This window comes from Malaclemys terrapin, chromosome 7, assembly GCF_027887155.1.
Source record: "Malaclemys terrapin pileata isolate rMalTer1 chromosome 7, rMalTer1.hap1, whole genome shotgun sequence".
Lineage (NCBI taxonomy): Eukaryota > Metazoa > Chordata > Testudines > Emydidae > Malaclemys > Malaclemys terrapin.
The window spans coordinates 2,146,900-2,164,400 of record NC_071511.1 but is presented as its reverse complement, the minus strand read 5'-3'; the positions used below and the strand labels follow the sequence as shown (position 1 = coordinate 2,164,400).

General features: G+C 40.0%; 1 protein-coding gene across 12 annotated transcripts in view; it reads left to right on the top strand.

The window, feature by feature from the left end:
• CFAP20DC (CFAP20 domain containing) overlaps positions 1-17,501 on the top strand; it is a 176,084-nt gene that overhangs the window by 89,299 nt on the left and 69,284 nt on the right. For 10 of the 12 annotated variants that reach the window (XM_054033921.1, XM_054033920.1, XM_054033922.1 and 7 more), the window contains 2 exons: positions 486-817; positions 10,886-11,293. In XM_054033921.1, the coding sequence (XP_053889896.1) occupies positions 486-817; positions 10,886-11,293 (740 nt within the window). Of the gene's footprint in view, positions 1-485; positions 818-1,625; positions 1,882-10,885; positions 11,294-17,501 lie in introns of those variants that run through there. The other 2 variants (XM_054033924.1, XM_054033927.1) reach the window with 2 other exon arrangements.

Here is a 17,501-nt window from a genome sequence, read left to right as displayed (position 1 = left end):
GGCAGGTTAAATACTTTTTGAACTTTCTGCATAGCACGTGTGACTTTTTAGAAAATCCTGTTCACAAAAAATCTATTTAAAAAACACCATCAATGGCAAAGTATAATAAATACGCTGTAATGGAACTACATAGGATTCTTAACTGTTAGAGAGGTGTTAATTGTAATTTCAGATTTGTAAAATCCTTGCATATTATTACAACTGAAACAGACTATGGCCTGCAAATTAATTGCCTGGAGCCGTGACCAGTAAAACATTTTGTTAAATCTTTCACACACTACAAGTTTACTAGGGAGCATCATGACTTTTTTCATGTCTGCTATATGATCTGGTTTCCATCTTTATAAGCATAAGTGGGATAAAGGTTTTTCCATGACATCTATTTCCTGTATAACTTTGATATTTTGATGCTATAGAGAGTTTATTTAAATACTATATGCTAAAATAAACATTTTAATAAACATCTAACCTTTTGTAAATTTCAGATGACTGGGTATTTCCTGAAAATTGCAGTGACTGTTTTCAGATTGATTCCAATGGACAGCCAGTAGCTACCCACAATACATCCTGCAGTAATTTATCCCTGCCACCGAATACTGACGTTGAAAGTGAAAGCAAGCAAACAGGCGAACACCAAATAAGCCATAAAGAGATTTTCACATTTTCATCGAGGCCTCGATCAGCTCCTCATGGGAAGTCCCCAAATATGTCGCCAGAAGGCTTCATGTCTCCTTTGGATTTAAATGAGGACAGTGATGGGTTCTGTAGAGGAGCCCAAATGGAAGATGACTTTTATGGAAGTGACAGCAATGAAGAGGTGAGCCACTCTATACATGCAATACTTGATAAAGCACGCTTCATCCTAAAACTCTGAGGGTGAGATTCTGCCCTCAGGCTCATGGTTATACAAGGGAGTGAAGCCCTCCCCACCCCATATCCTCTCCTGATCAGCAGCAAGTTAATCTTGCTCAGTTTGTGTCTGTGAGGAGGGTGGGGAAGCTAGAGTTCTGTCCAGTTTGCAAGTTGGGCAAGGGAAGAGAATAGAAGGATTCACCCCTCCCCATCACCCGCAACCTACAGGGCTGAGCCTAAGAGCTTAATCTAGCTCTTTATACATGTATACAAAGTATGCATAGGAATCACTTTGCTCACCATTACTTCAGAATGCAGCCAAGACAGCTCAGTGGTTTAAAGGCACTCAGCAACACTGCACAGCGTTTTAGGTAAGGAAGTGAAAAACACTTCTTACAGCAAAAATTACAGGGGAAGTTTAAGTAGGCAGCACGTGATTTAACTACGCTGAAATTTGACCAGAAAACTGGGTCTGATGCTTGGTTTCACTCACTGGTCACCACTTCAGTTTTACATCTCATCTGAAATGTGGTAATGCCATGGATAGTTCTGGGTTTGTATTCTGTTGCAATGTGAAAAATTTTGATCACGTGTATTAGTGAGAGAAAAGAAAAAAATCATCAGCTTCTAATATATTTATAAAAATGAAGCAGATTGTCATGTCAGTGAACAATTGCATCAAGTTGTTATGGTAACTGCCTTTATTAACATTCCAGTCTATTTCATTTTTAATTAAAGAACTGTTTCTTATCATTCTAATCTTTTTCTCACAGACTGGGAAGGAAGTACAACAGAGTTATGTGATAGCAAGACAGATGAAACTTTGCAAAAATACTGTTCCATTCCTCCTGGGAAATTATTTTACAGATGCTAACTATAACCAATAGAAAATCTCAGAGGTGGTTTGTTTTTGTTTTGTTTTTTATATATTTTGTTTTCTTTTCACCTTAGACCTGTGAGACCTCATTATTTCAAATATGGTCCCAGAATTTCAGGGTTAAACCAATTAAAGTTGAGATAATGAATCATGAACAATGAGGGGGTCTTGTCTCTACCATATGGTGTCTGTTTTGGAACTCTTTAAAATCCATAGAGATTTTCTATGTCAATTACGCTCAAGAAAAGTCAGACTGGTTACTAACTGAAGCTAGATTAAGAAGACAGTTCTAAAACACTTCATTATGGTAAACTTTTCCCTGTGTTGTAAATCTTGGTATTTGATTCCTACACACTTTTATAACGTGTGTGTGTATAACACAATGAAGAGAAATTCTTTTCTTCTTAATTTAAACCAAATTGATTGCAAGACTCGTATATTCCAGTTCAAATATCTTTTCAATGTACCGAACCAGTGTTTCTGCTTACTCTTATTTAATATTTTGTATCACCATAGTGCTTAAAAACCTCTAATCCCCTGGTTCTGCGAGGTTTTTGTGCTCTCTCACACCTTTGACGTTAATATTAGAGGAGGATACATGGCACTGCTCAGGATCAGACTCGTAGCTCTTTATATAATGTGAAATAGACCTGAGGGCATATGGCTAACAAGAGTGTAATGAAGGAAAATTTCATATATTCCCATGTATCCTTGAGCTTTCAGTTCATATGCTAAAAGGCATCATTGGCTGTGCTTGCAAAGGCCTTACACTCAACTTAATAGATAAGGTGAGTGAGGCACTTCTGTGTTTGTATGTCTGTATGTAACACATTAACTTTGAATGCCACTTCTGTAATTCAGGAAATGTTCTAGGCATCAGTGACAAAACTCACTGATTTGGGGAAAATTGAGAAACCAAAAAGAGGGGAAATGGGGGACAGTGGAGCCAATGCCATCTGATTATCACATCCCCAGATAATTGCACGGGTGCTTGAAGCTATAGATCAGTGGTTCTCAACCAGGGGTATGTGTACCCCTTGGGGTAAACAGAGATCTTCCAGGGGGTACATGGACTCATCTAAACAATTGTCTAGTTTTACGACAGGCTACATAAAAATGACTAGCAAAGTCAGTACAAACTAAAATTTCGTACAACCTGTTAATACTGCTCACTATATTATATACTGAAATATATTCCAATTTATTTATTTTGTAATTATATGGTACAAATGAAAAAGTAAGCAATTTTTCAGTAATAGCGTGGCTGTGACACTTTTGTAATTTTATGTAAGCAAGTAGTTTTTAAGTGAGGTGAAACTTGGGGGTACACAAGACAAATCAGAGTCTTGAGAGGGATACGGTAGTCTGGAAAGGTTGAGAGCCACTGCTATACTCAAACAACTGATAGATGGCGCCCATTAATGCTTTCTAACATAACAATGTCCTGCTCTTCCTGTAGTTTAACATGTTAATACCCTGAATGTCTTATCTCCCAGACAAGGTAATGGGGGGGTATGCACACAACCCTTGGCATGGGGGGGAGAATGGGGGGCACTGGGAAAAGGGGAATTGGGAGGAAGGGGGAGAATGGGGTTGCACATAAAGCCCTGCCATGAGAGGGAGAATGGGGAACTCTGGCATGGGAGGAGGAGAGATTGGGGGGAGGTGCAGGGAGTCCTGAAACAGAAAGGTTCAGGGAGCTTGTGGGGTGGAAGGGAGGGATGCAAGGCACCACTGTGGTGTGCAATGACCTTGGCCTAGAGACACTACAAAGCATTCAACCCCCTAGTCCTATTGACTGGTGTGCAAAGTTACACATGTGTAAGTGTTTGCATGATTGGGACTTAATACTATAGGTAAAGGCTTAATTGTTAAATATCTCTGAATACTGAACAAAATGATTAGCTCGGTAAGATGAAGGTAGATTTCAACATTTCATGTAATCCTGCTTTATACAACATTGCTAAACTTAAAAACACCTAAAAGAGGGTGTGCTCTGGGAGAAATTATGTGTGATCCAAAAGCTTGCAGCCACACCATTGTGTTTGATCTTGTCTGTTCTCATGAAATAAGCAGGAGAGGAGATTGTAGGTCAATACTTAGAGGAGAGCTCACTAAGGTGCTGGAGGAGGTGTGGGTGATGATTCAGCCTCACTCTCAGAGCCTGTACTTAACCATTAGAATCCTAGAATATCCGGGTTGGAAGAGACCTCAGGAGGTCATCTAGTCCAGTCCCCTGCTCAAAGCTGGACCACCAACTAAATCATCCCAGCCAGGGCTTTGTCAAGCCGGGTCTTAAAAACCTCTAAGGATGGAGGTTCCACCACCTCCCTAGTTAATTGTCTTCGCAAGGTGCCTTTTTGTTCAACTCAGATAGAAAACTAAGGGCTGTGGTCATTAAAAATCCCATGTCATGTTCATAAGAAGGGAAGTTATCTTTCCTAAGAAATATGGTTTCATTTGGTTCCCTGTAGTAACCTTAATAGTAACTGTTCTCACTGCCCAAAATGACATACCAATAGTTATTTTTTACTTCCAAAGAATGAGTCTATCTTAAATACAGTTAGAGAATTCTATATGCTGCATAATGTTTCTCATTATATCATCATAATCATTGTGTTTTCCGGGGTGTGTGGCAAATGATCAGTTAGCTGACAGGTGCATGTACAATTATTCATGATCCCTTTAGAAACTGGAGGTTATCCTTTCTTGTCAGGAACAGAAGCTTTTAAATAGTGTATGAACCAAAAACTACCGTATTCCAGTAACTACAGAGAAGGACTTTCAATTCATTTATTATCTAATGTGGATTATGTTAAATAATGTCAATATGACAGCTAGCAAAGCACTACATGTACAATGCTAAAAGATAATTTAAAATAAACAAACCTACATTACAATAACAATTATAGTTTTTGCTTAATTTCACTACCAATTTACTAATTCAGAGTTAAGACTTTCTTTCACATGAAAGAAAAGTCAATGAACTAGATAATTATTTAGTGTTTATATTTTGCTTGTATTCTTGCACTAATGTATTTTATATTACTTCTGTAGTCAGCTGTATATTGATATTCTAGGGGCTCATTTAATTTTTCAAATCATTCTCTAATTTGCACTGCAAAAACAAACTACAGAAAAATGTTTTATAGTGGGCTGTAAAGTCAGGACTACCACACCTGATCCTAAAATAGGACACAAGACTGCTGACTTATAGTACCCATTATATTAGCACAATCTAAGACATCCTTGCAAAATCATCATGAATATTTCTTAACCCCGGGACAGTATCCGTTCACCCGACTTTGCCATTATTATAATAAAAAAATTATATTTACGCACCCAGTTAAGCTGCATTTTTCCAAGCCTACTCTAAAAATATCTTGAACCTGATATGCTGAAGATACTAGATGTTTACTGTTTTTCGATATGTTTGAAAATAACATATAGTAAATTTATATCTAATTTAAAAAGTCACAGAAAAATATAAATGCAAATAAAATATATTTCTTATCTGTGGGTCCATGACTTCTAGCCTTCTCTTTTTAGATTAGTTGTTTTGGGCATGTCATTTTTGATTGCTTTGTACTGTGCCTGGTATTCTGATTCCTCGGTTTGTATGATTTTATACTCATTAAGATAGATTTACTGAGTGCACCTATGATGCCAGCTAATACCATCACAACAGGATAAGTAAGCCAGTTATAATAAATTGCTTTTTCGTGAAAAAAAAAAAAATTTCCAGTCATGTTTATTTTACAGTTGGTGACTGTGGATTGTAAACTCATAGACACGTGAAGCCAATATTGGCAGATAGCTGGGTATTAAGAACAGACTGCTAAAATAATTTTCTGTTTGATAGTTCTTATAGATTCTGGCTCCTGATCTCTCACCTGGATTGAAACATTTGGGATATACTAAGCAGCAGGGGGAAATTATGCCAGAATAAGATATAGCTAGGATAGAAAAAAGAATGTTCCCCCTTTCCTAAAATTACTGGCATTAATTGATTTTAGGACCATCACTTTGAAGCCTCTTCCTGACAAAGAATGTTTCTGCTGAGGAACAAAGGTCAAGCCTGTAGTGCTTTGTAAAGAATGAAGCTTCTGCACTTCTGTGCAGTCCAGATGTCTCAGGCTGGGAGAGAGGGCCGTTCCAGAAAGGAAATCATCAGGTCACAAATTTTCCACTTTAAGTTCTAGGGACCAAATTCCGATCTCACATCAGGGTAAATTTGGAATCAGTGGAGCTATTCTGGCTTTATACCAGTGGAAGTAAATCAGACTCCGGCCCCAAAAATTGTATGTTTACGGAAGGGAGTTATGAACTTGCGACTCAAGTAGTGAGTATCAATGCATAAAGACTCACTAACCTACAAGTAGGGCCCTTCATTTTTGTTTTTTATCAAAATCCTCCAAAAAATTACTGGATTTTTTAAAACCTGGGATTTGGATTTTTCTGATTTCTGCCCACATTTTGTACTGGCTTGAACTCAACGGACCTGGCTCCTGCCTCAAAGACTCCCTATTGGATGGCACGACATGCCTGTACCCATCCTCCTTTCCCCCCACACACTGCAACCATGAGTATCTGGCACCCCTATTCCCACCAGGCATCCTCTCTTCCCCTGAATGTCCCGCCATGAGTACTGGGCACCCTCTCCCACCTGCTGCAACCATGAGTACCTAGCACCCCCATCCCCCACCAAGCATCCCTTGCCTCCCACCTGCTCCCCCCCCCCATGATAGACCTAGTGTCACCGCCCAGAGAGGAGCCAAGGGCACAGAGCCCCTTCCACTTCAGCCACCAGACAGAGCCCCCATCCAGCCCCCAAGCTGCGAACAGGTCACTCCAATCTCCCTGCGACCACAGAGGAGCACATGGTGTGGGCAGTGTCCCACCTGACTCAGCTGATGTAGAGAGAATATTTTTAAATTCAGCTACATCCAAGACCACAGTAGAATGCGCCTTGGAAAAGACACTTTGAAAAAGCTGCTGGGAGCCTCTGGAATTCGCCCTGAAGCCCCTTGTATCAAATACAACTGGGCAAGTCACCAACAGTAAACTGGTTTTGTTTGTGTAATGGGGATTAGAGAGAATGTTTTCAGAAATAATGCACTCTTCCTTTTTTTCTGTTTGTTGCTTTTTTTTCTGTCCCCCCTCTCTGATAATATGTGCAATTAATTTTTCATTGATTTGTCACCCGTTTTTTAATTTTTTGAAATAAACACTGATAAATTCCCAGGAAATTAATAAAATAATCCCAAAAACGAAGGGCTTTACTTAGGAGGCATGTGAAAGCCGGGCCAAATGGCTCTGCTGTGAGCTAAGTTTCAAGGAGAAGGGATCTTTGAATCTCCTTATGCTGTGGGCTGGAGGCCACGGAACACTCAGGAGTGCCTATCCATGCATAATAATAACTTTAGAGAACCTACCATGTATGGAACTTTCCCTTCTCTGCCATCCGGAGGGAAATATTTGGGTTTGCAAATTAGTTTTCAAGCTGGAAAATGCAATCATTTATAAATACCGTTTGTGGGTAGCTAATTAGTCATTGAAACAGTTAAGTGCTGTTATTAAACTGCCAGTCCCAAATGATCAGAAAACAGCAGAACAGCTTCTTATCTTGCTGCAGCTTACCACAAGTGACTTATTCTATATTTGTTCAAGCGGCCATACTTTCAAACTGACAACTAAATTCTAATGTATATCTCTCTTCTGTCATAGACACTGTCTAATTAGACTCAGCTGTTGGCATCCGCCCATTCAGTCAAACCTAGAGCAAAAGTCAGAACTCTTGCCGGTTTACAACACAGCATAACAACGGCAGTATCATACAGCGCTATCCAAAATGTTTTGGATATAACAGATGAGCTCATCTGTGAAGCCTTCAATTGAGTCAGGAAATTTTCTGCACTTACATAAGTAAAAGAGCCAGCATAATACAATTAAATAAGACAGTGTACTCTTGCAAAGAGTACAAATCAGTTTTACCCTGACTTTTTGACATTAATACTCTGCATACAGAAGGCCTGTGTCCCATCTGCTCCAAGTAGATGGCCCTCAAGAGTCGTTAGAATGATCTTCTTAAAATTACAACCCAGCAAGAGCAATCAATTTTAAGTATCCAGAAATTATTGTGCAACTGCCCATCTGCATGTTCTTTCAAGGAATGTAGTACAGCAATAGACATGCTAACTCCTCAGGGAAATCATTCGCGTCTTCAGTATACATATGCTGTGCTAGAGTTAATCAGACAAACTTTATTGATAGTCCTGGCACAATTTATTACTGAATATTTAACAAACAAAATGATTATAAAACTCAAGTTCAATAGATAGGTGGGAGGGATTTAAGTTTAAGTTAAATCAGGATTATCCATTTGTCTCCAATATTTGAAAATAATGTGACATTTCCTTTAATAATCTGTCAAATTACAATAATGTGACTTAATAGTGCAGGTTTATAGCATAGCTTTTAAAATAACTGTGGTGTGGCAAATAAAAGTCTGGAAAAAAGAGAAATGTGTCTTTGTGCCCCAGTGAAATCCCAAACTAGGGAAATAAAGTAATATTTACAACCTTCCAAAATGCATATAACTTTAGCAGTAACAAAAACAAAATGAACAAAAGCAGCATATTAAGTGTTTATAAATTTTAAAGGCATTTCATAGAACTGTAAATCTCATGTTGTGCATGTAAAACCTACAAGAAAAATAAATATTGTTGAAATGGCTACATGTGTGAAGTTTCAGATTTCTTCTATAAAAATAGTGCATATTAATCTCTTTTCCAGTTATTTGCAAGCTAGTAGGGTCAGTGATGCTAAACTAAGATATTGTTATAATCAGAGTTTATTTTCATTTACCCTTCCTTATACATTCTGTACCTTAATACAAAGAGAGAGATTTTCAAGGTGTTAAAATGGCTTATGCCATGGAATACATTAATAAAATATTATGAAGTGTTGTGCATACCTCCATAGCTCATTGATTCATGCAGGTGTTTCACAAATCACATTTAGAAAGTTTAGCCTGAATGCATTACATTCAGCCTACTTCTCTCATAGGGTGGTGGAGTCTGTCCTCCTTAATGTCCTGTTTGCTTCCCTGCACGTAGCTCCTATAAGCCTTAGTTCAGAAAAAAAGCTTATGCACGTGCTTAACTTTAAGCTTGTGCTTATGTCCCTCTAAAGTCAATGTGCGTAAAGCATGTGCTTAAGTGCTTTGCGGAATTGGGGCTGTCATCTGATTTTAAATTGAATTCCACCCTTAAATAATATACATTATTATAAATTTGGCTTTCACACATCTTTCAGGATGAATTGGGAAGACTGGTGATTATGGAAACCATATAGAACATTAATGTTTGCTTCCATTCGACTGTTTCAGGGTTTATGTACTTTCTCATAGCACTGAGCTGATTTAACGCATCCTCATCGTAACCTTCACTTTCATATATTGCTTCCAAAAAGATGCTGGATGATAAAACAGGAAAATAGGAGCCGTCTGTACAGAGATTGGGGAAACGGAGCGCATTCTAATTGCATTTTTAAATTTATAGTCTGAGGAGATAAAAGAAAACCTTGCAGCCAAAAGGCCTCCAAATTTATTTCCTGCTTCTGTTATTTACTTTAACACTTCAGTGTTTTATATTTGCAGCTAACCTACTAATCTGCTTATAAAGTGTCATGTACATTTACAGCACTGGATAAAAAGGTTTAATAAATAATATAGGTCCCCTTTTTTCTGGATTTTTATCCTTTAGAATTCTGTTCTTAAGGGAAAACAAATACTTTGTGACTTGAGCACCCTTGATAAAAATATTCATGAACAATTGATTGTTTTGGTCTCGATGTGGTTGCCGAACAGCTGCTTAGCTCACTTTATAGGGAAAGTCCTGTGTGATTGTGGGGGACGAGAGGAGAGACCATTCTGCCATAACGCTTTTTTCTTTTATATTAAGAACAAAATCATACAATAACAACAAAAACCCTATAATTGAGAAAGACCTGTAGGTAATCATTATCCTCTACCCACAACATGTTCGCTGCTCTTGTCTTATGTAAACCCACTCAAAGAAAACGTAAAACAAAATAAAGCAATAGGAGAGAAGTGTATTCTTCATGAAAATATATAATACAATGCTACTATATTTCTTGGAAAGATTATTATATAATGAAGGGTTTTCTTTTAAATATGAATTTCCCCTTGTAGGGTCTAGTCCTGGTCCCAGTGAAGTGAATGACAAAACTCCCTTTGATTTCAGTATCAGCAGGATTGGACCCTAGAAGGTGAAATATGCATATTTAAGGATGCAACATTCATGTTGTAGCCATCCTTTCAACAAATACAGTAGTACTGTGATGTGCCTGTGGGGGAGAGGAAGTGTGGCACCTGATTGGATAAGGATGGGAGGCCTCCATTTTCCCCTCCCCTGTGTCAATAAGGACCATGGGGTGACCATCCCTAGTTTACCCAATCTTTCCTCCTCCCATAACACATGATTTTCTGCTTGCTGTTTATTTTTTAATTGAAATTTAAGGGAACATCGGAAGTGTAATTCTTGGATGTTTTGTATAGACCTTGTTTGGAAGAGGAATAATGGATTCATAAAGTATTCTTAAATGTTATTTGCTAAATTATTTTTTTAGTAACTTTCAAAGCAGGGCAAGGTGATCTCTGCAGACAGATATGTTCAGGATTTATATACAATATGTTAAAGTGTCACCTACCACTACAGTAGTCGAGCAGATATCAACATTGTAGACTTTTCTACCTTACATGTTATTGGTCAGCACAAGTTTGTAAACCACCTTACACTAAGAAGTATATTTATGATGTACAGACTTTTGGGGTTTCCAGCAGTCTGAATTAGAACAGGAATTTAGGCCTACATATTCAAAGCAGGCTGTCATTTTGGGGTGCCCAACTTGAGATACATAGACCTGATTTTTGTAAAGGTCCTGAGCACCCAACGCTCCATTCTCCTTCACTGGGAGCAGGAGATGCTCAAAATCTTTGAAAAATCTCAAGTTAAGCCATCATAATTAAAGTGCAATTTTGAAATCTTAGGACTAAATATTTGCAAACAGATCTTAAACAAGTGGAGGGTAGTTTCCTCTCAAAATCACTGTTGTTTTCTTTCCCAAATTTAGGATGACCCCAGTGAATTCATCCAAAGTGCTTCAAACCTCAAGACCAGCCACAGTACATCAGGGTCATCTGATTCTGCAGTTTTTAAAGTGATCCCATTAAAGATGATGTCAGGAAGTCCTGAGCACTGGAAGTATAAAGAATATAGCAAACATAGCCACCTGGAAACACTATCATCAGCCCCACAAGATTCGGTTGTGAAAAAAGTAGAGCCTGATAATATTCCAAGAAGCTGGATGCCTACCCCCTGTCTTTCTCCAACTGGAAGTAAACCTGAATTCTCTAAGGAAAGCCCAAGCACCTCTGAAAAAACAAAGGATACATCAGTGAGTCAATTAAGAGCATCAATATGTAAAAAGTCCCTCAAAGAAATCTTAAGAGAGAATTCAAATCTGAAAGCTGAGACTACTGTAAGTGATTTTGCTTAGGAACTAAATGATTTACATTGTTTGAACAGAAAGGCTGTAACAGAGTCCAAACCTATACTAATATATATCTAATCTATTGGTTTTTAGTAAGGGTTTTGACACAGTCCCACATGACATTCTCACCAGCAAATGAGGAGAATGGGGTCTAGGTGAAATTACTATAAGGTTTGTGCACAACTCATTGAAAGGTCATACTCAAAGAGTAGTTACCAATGGTTCATTGTCAAACTGGGAGGATGTATTTTGTGAGGTCTAGCAGGGATCAGTCCTGTATTGTTCAATATTTTCATTAGTGACTTGGATAATAGAGTGAGAGAATATGCATATGAAGATTGCAGATAACACCAAGCTGGGAGGGGTTGCAAACACTTTGGAGTACAGCTTTAGAATTCAAAACGATCACGACAAATTGATGTGGACACCGGCGAAATGAGGACAGACACATGCATGGAAATAAGTGCCAGGCTGCAACTTTATTAAACGTTAACAAAGGAGCAGGGTGCTACCAGCCCAACTCCCATATTATCCTATACCAGGCATTTAATTGATTCCAGTGCAGGGGTTACATATATGGCTCCGTACCATATACCCAATAACGCATGGTAGGCTCTCCTCAGCCTCGCCCCCTCCCCCAGGTCTCTGCTCTCTGAGTCTTAGCACCCTTCTCCCCATGAGGGGGACAAAGAGTGCAGCGGGGTGGGGACCTTGGCCCACGAAGGCCACAAGGTCTCACCCTATCCCATGAGCCCAAGGCCCAACACCAAAATCCCATGTCTTTTACCTCTGGGAATCGTTCATTTTATTCTCTTAACCGGACTGGAAATTGGCCATGAGTTGCAACGAATAAACATCTCTGCCCCGGTATGGTGGTTAGGTAATAAGTGCATCCCTGCTTAACCCACTGTGGCTTGAAAGTGCCGCAAAGGAGGCAAAAAAACTCCCTGGTCTTTTGCCAATTGGCCCATGATTGGCTAGACCCGCAGCATCTGCCAGGCCAGGTTCCCATTCCTAGTGCGGGTGGGTAGAGCGGGCTGCTGGAATGGAGGCTCCACATGGCCCTTAATGCTGGGCTAGATCCTGGCAGCTGCGGACTGCTGGCCAGTCAGCATCCCTCTCTCCCAGCTGGCCAATGGGTGCCAGAGACTCCCAGAGAGAGGAGATACCTATTGTCCCTTGGCGAGTGTCTCTCTCCCTTGCTACTGGCACTGTCCCCCTTTCACCACTGGTCCCATCAAGTTCCCTCACCCATTCTTGCAGGTGGGTGGCATTTGGAGAATTGATCTGACTGAAAACAAGATGAAATTCAATAAAGATAAGTACTAAGTACTTCCCTAAGGAAGGAAAAATCAAATGCCCAACTGCAAAATGGGGACTAACTGGCTAAGTAGTAGAACTGCTGAAAAGGATCTGGGGGTTATAGCGACTCACATATGGAATATGAGTCAACGGTGTTGTGCAGTTGTGAACAAGGCTATTGTCATTCTGGGGGTGTATTAACAAGAGTGTTGTACATAAGACCTGAGAGGTAATTGTCCCGCTCTACTTGGCACTGAGACCCCAGCTGGAGCATTGTGTCCTGTTCTGAGCACAACACTTTAGGAAAGCTGTGGATAAACTGAAGAGAGTCCAGAGGAAAGCAACAAAGATGACAAAAGGTTTAGAAAATTGGACCTATGAGGAAAGGTTAAAAAAACCTGGGAATGTTTAGTCTGAGAAAAGAAAACTGAGGGGGGACCTGATAACTGTCTTCAAAGGTGTTATGGGCTGTTCTAAAGAGGATGGTGATCAATTGTTACCATGTCCACTGAAGGCAGGACAAGAAGCAGTGGGCTTAATCTGCAGCAAGGGAGATTTAGGTTAGATATTAGGAAAAACTTTCTAGATATGGTATAAGGTAGTTAAGCAGTGGAGCAGTCTTCCCAGGGTGCTTGTAGAATCTCCATCATTGGATGCTTTTAAGAACATATTGGACAAACATCCGTCAGGGGAGGTCTAGGCGTATGTGGTCTTCACAGGGGGCTGAATTTGATGACATCTTGAGGTCCTTTGCTGTCCTACATTTCTATGATTCTATAAATCATTAGTGTCAGTTGAGAAATAATAAAATAGTATATTTTTCATCCAGATATACGCAAAATATATTTCACCACATCAGTGTTTAGAAAGAATATTTCAGTTCCCGAGTTTGGGTTCTTAAAGTTGCATTGCATATAAAATAGCCCTGTACCTACAAACAGAAATCATTGAGGTTTACAAACAAAAAGCTAATAGGCTTGAATAGTCATACAACTCAAGTTCTCAAAGTGTGTGAATTACAAATGCAGGCATAGTTTTGGGCAGAAAGGCTAGGAAGGAAAATTGATAGAGTTTCAATAGCAATCTACAGGAAAAACCATAAAAAGATCACTAGTCTGTGCACTTCATAGTCTCTCTGCAGCAGTCCTGAACAGTAATCAATGATCTGATTGAAGGCTAACAGTAAGGCAGTGTCAGAGACTAAATCCCCAGGCTACTTTGGGGACTGTGTTCAAGTCCATCAAATTGATTTTTTTCCCCCATGTGATTTTATTTTTTTCCTTCTTGTATTCTCCTTATGGCTACATGCAGTGATTTGAGAATAAATTAGCCTGTTTCACACAAATGACAGGACATTACTTAAGAGTTAAGGATTTTCTTCCCACGTTATATATTAAAAAGTCTGCTTTGAATAAGAAATTAGAGTTTTACTTTCAAGCACATTCTATAGGCAGCAGATCAAAGAGCATGTTCTTAGGACACCCTTTGGGCAGTGTCATACTTTGCTATTTGGAATATAAGGCTTCTTTTTTTCCCAGCTCCCGGCCCATCCTCCGTCCATTATAAATGGGTTGCACTTCTTCCTGAATTTACTGGGGGTAGTCCAGACATGTTACTCAGGCTTCTGAGCATGGTCTCTCTCCTTTCTTCACCCACCAGAACTTCCGCCACTGGAGGTGAAGATGTGACAGTGGCACAACCCTCCTATTGATCATCTCTAAAACCCAGCGATACACTTGATTTGGGGACTATCTATTTTCTAGTTCCTGCCCTTCACAGAGTCACAGAATCTTTCATGAGGGCATCTGTGTATTCCCACTTGTGGGATCTGGCACCCCAGTGTCAAATTACAGAACTGCCTTAAAAAGCCATCTCTGCTGGGGGGCAGGGGGGTTCACAAGAGATCTTGCATGAGGGGGGTGGCATTGTCCCATGGTGTATAAGGTAGTGCCGCCACCCCCCCAAACAACTCAGTCCTTCTCCCTAATTGCAAATTCCTAATGTCTTCTAGCGTGCCAAGCTATAGGGGAAGGAGGACAGGTAGTATGAATGCACAGAGATTACTCTGGAAGAACAATAGTTTCTGCTAAGTAACTTCTCTTTCTTGTTTGAGAATCTCTTTGTGTGAGATTTAAACTAGGTTCGACGGGGACAGGTGAGCAAAGCCCACAGGTAAGTGGGGAACATGGAGACCGGGGAGATGGGTCGGAAACGAGAGGGAGTGTGGGCTATATTGGCAGAGAGAAAGGAGAGTCAGGACAAAACTGGGAGGAAAGATCAAACCAGTATCTTAGATGCCTATATACAAATGCGAGAAGTATGGGGAATAAGCAGGAAGAACTGGAAGTGCTAATAAATAAATACAACTATGACATTGTTGGCATCACTGAAACTTGGTGGGATAATACACATGATTGGAATGTTGGTGTGGATGGGTACAGCTTGCTCAGGAAGGATAGACAGGGGAAAAAGGGAGGAGGTGTTGCCTTATATATTAAAAATGTACACACTTGGACTGAGGTAGAGATGGACATAGGAGACGGAAGTGTTGAGAGTCTCTGGGTTAGGCTTAAAGGGGCAAAAAACAAGGGAGATGTCATGCTAGGAGTCTACTACAGGCCACCTAACCAGGTGGAAGAGGTGGATGAGGCTTTTTTCAAGCAACTAACAAAATCATCCAAAGCCCAAGATTTGGTGGTGATGGGGGACTTCAACTATCCGGATATATGTTGGGAAAATAACACAACCGGGCACAGACTATCCAACAAATTCTTGGACTGCATTGGAGACAACTTTTTATTTCAGAAGGTTGAAAAAGCTACTAGGGGGGAAGCTGTTCTAGACTTGATTTTAACAAATAGGGAGGAACTCGTTGAGAATGTGAAAGTAGAATGCAGCCTGGGTGAAAGTGATCATGAAATCATAGAGTTTGCAATTCTAAGGAAGGGTAGAAGGGAGAACAGCAAAATAGAGACAATGGATTTCAGGAAGGCAGATTTTGGGAAGCTCAGAGAGCTGATGGGTAAGGTCCAATGGGAATCAAGACTGAGGGGAAAAACAACTGAGGAGAGTTGGCAGTTTTTCAAAGGGACGCTATTAAGGGCCCAAAAGCAAGCTATTCCGCTGGTTAGGAAAGATAGAAAATGTGGCAAAAGACCACCTTGGCTTAACCACGAGATCTTGCACGATCTAAAAAATAAAAAGGAGTCATATAAAAAATGGAAACTAGGACAGATTACAAAGGATGAATATAGGCAAACAACACAGGAATGCAGGGGCAAGATTAGAAAGGCAAAGGCACAAAATGAGCTCAAACTAGCTACGGGAATAAAAGGAAACAAGAAGACTTTTTATCAATACATTAGAAGCAAGAGGAAGACCAAAGACAGGGTAGGCCCACTGCTTAGTGAAGAGGGAGAAACAGTAACAGGAAACTTGGAAATGGCAGAGATGCTTAATGACTTCTTTGTTTCGGTCTTCACCGAGAAGTCTGAAGGAATGCCTAACATAGTGAATGCTAATGGGAAGGGGGTAGGTTTAGCGGATAAAATAAAAAAAGAACAAGTTAAAAATCACTTAGAAAAGTTAGATGCCTGCAAGTCACCCGGGCCTGATGAAATGCATCCTAGAATACTCAAGGAGCTAATAGAGGAGGTATCTGAGCCTCTAGCTATTATCTTTGGAAAGTCATGGGAGACAGGAGAGATTCCAGAAGACTGGAAAAGGGCAAATATAGTGCCCATCTATAAAAAGGGAAATAAAAACAACCCAGGTAACTACAGACCAGTTAGTTTAACTTCTGTGCCAGGGAAGATAATGGAGCAAGTAATTAAGGAAATCATCTGCAAACACTTGGAAGGTGGTAAGGTGATAGGGAACAGCCAGCATGGATTTGTGAAGAACAAATCATGTCAAACCAATCTGATAGCTTTCTTTGATAGGATAACGAGCCTTGTGGATAAGGGTGAAGCGGTGGATGTGGTATACCTAGACTTTAGTAAGGCATTTGATACGGTCTCGCATGATATTCTTATCGATAAACTAGGCAAATACAAATTAGATGGGGCTACTATAAGGTGGGTGCATAACTGGCTGGATAACCGTACTCAGAGAGTTGTTATTAATGGTTCCCAATCCTGCTGGAAAGGCGTAACGAGTGGGGTTCCGCAGGGGTCTGTTTTGGGACCGGCTCTGTTCAATATCTTCATCAACGACTTAGATATTGGCATAGAAAGTACGCTTATTAAGTTTGCGGATGATACCAAACTGGGAGGGATTGCAACTACTTTGGAGGACAGGGTCATAATTCAAAATGATCTGGACAAATTGGAGAAATGGGCTGAGGTAAACAGGATGAAGTTTAACAAAGACAAATGCAAAGTGCTCCACTTAGGAAGGAAAAATCAATTTCACACATACAGAATGGGAAAAGACTGTCTAGGAAGGAGTACGGCAGAAAGGGATCTAGGGGTTATAGTGGACCACAAGCTAAATATGAGTCAACAGTGTGATGCTGTTGCAAAAAAAGCAAACATGATTCTGGGATGCATTAACAGGTGTGTTGTGAGCAAGACACGAGAAGTCATTCTTCCGCTCTACTCTGCTCTGGTTAGGCCTCAGCTGGAGTATTGTGTCCAGTTCTGGGCGCCGCATTTTAAAAAAGATGTGGAGAAATTGGAAAGGGTCCAAAGAAGAGCAACAAGAATGATTAAAGGTCTTGAGAACATGACCTATGAAGGAAGGCTGAAAGAACTAGGTTTGTTTAGTTTGGAAAAGAGAAGACTGAGAGGGGACATGATAGCAGTTTTCAGGTATCTAATAGGGTGTCATAAGGAGGAGGGAGAGAACTTGTTCACCTTAGCCTCTAAGGATAGAACCAGAAACAATGGGTTTA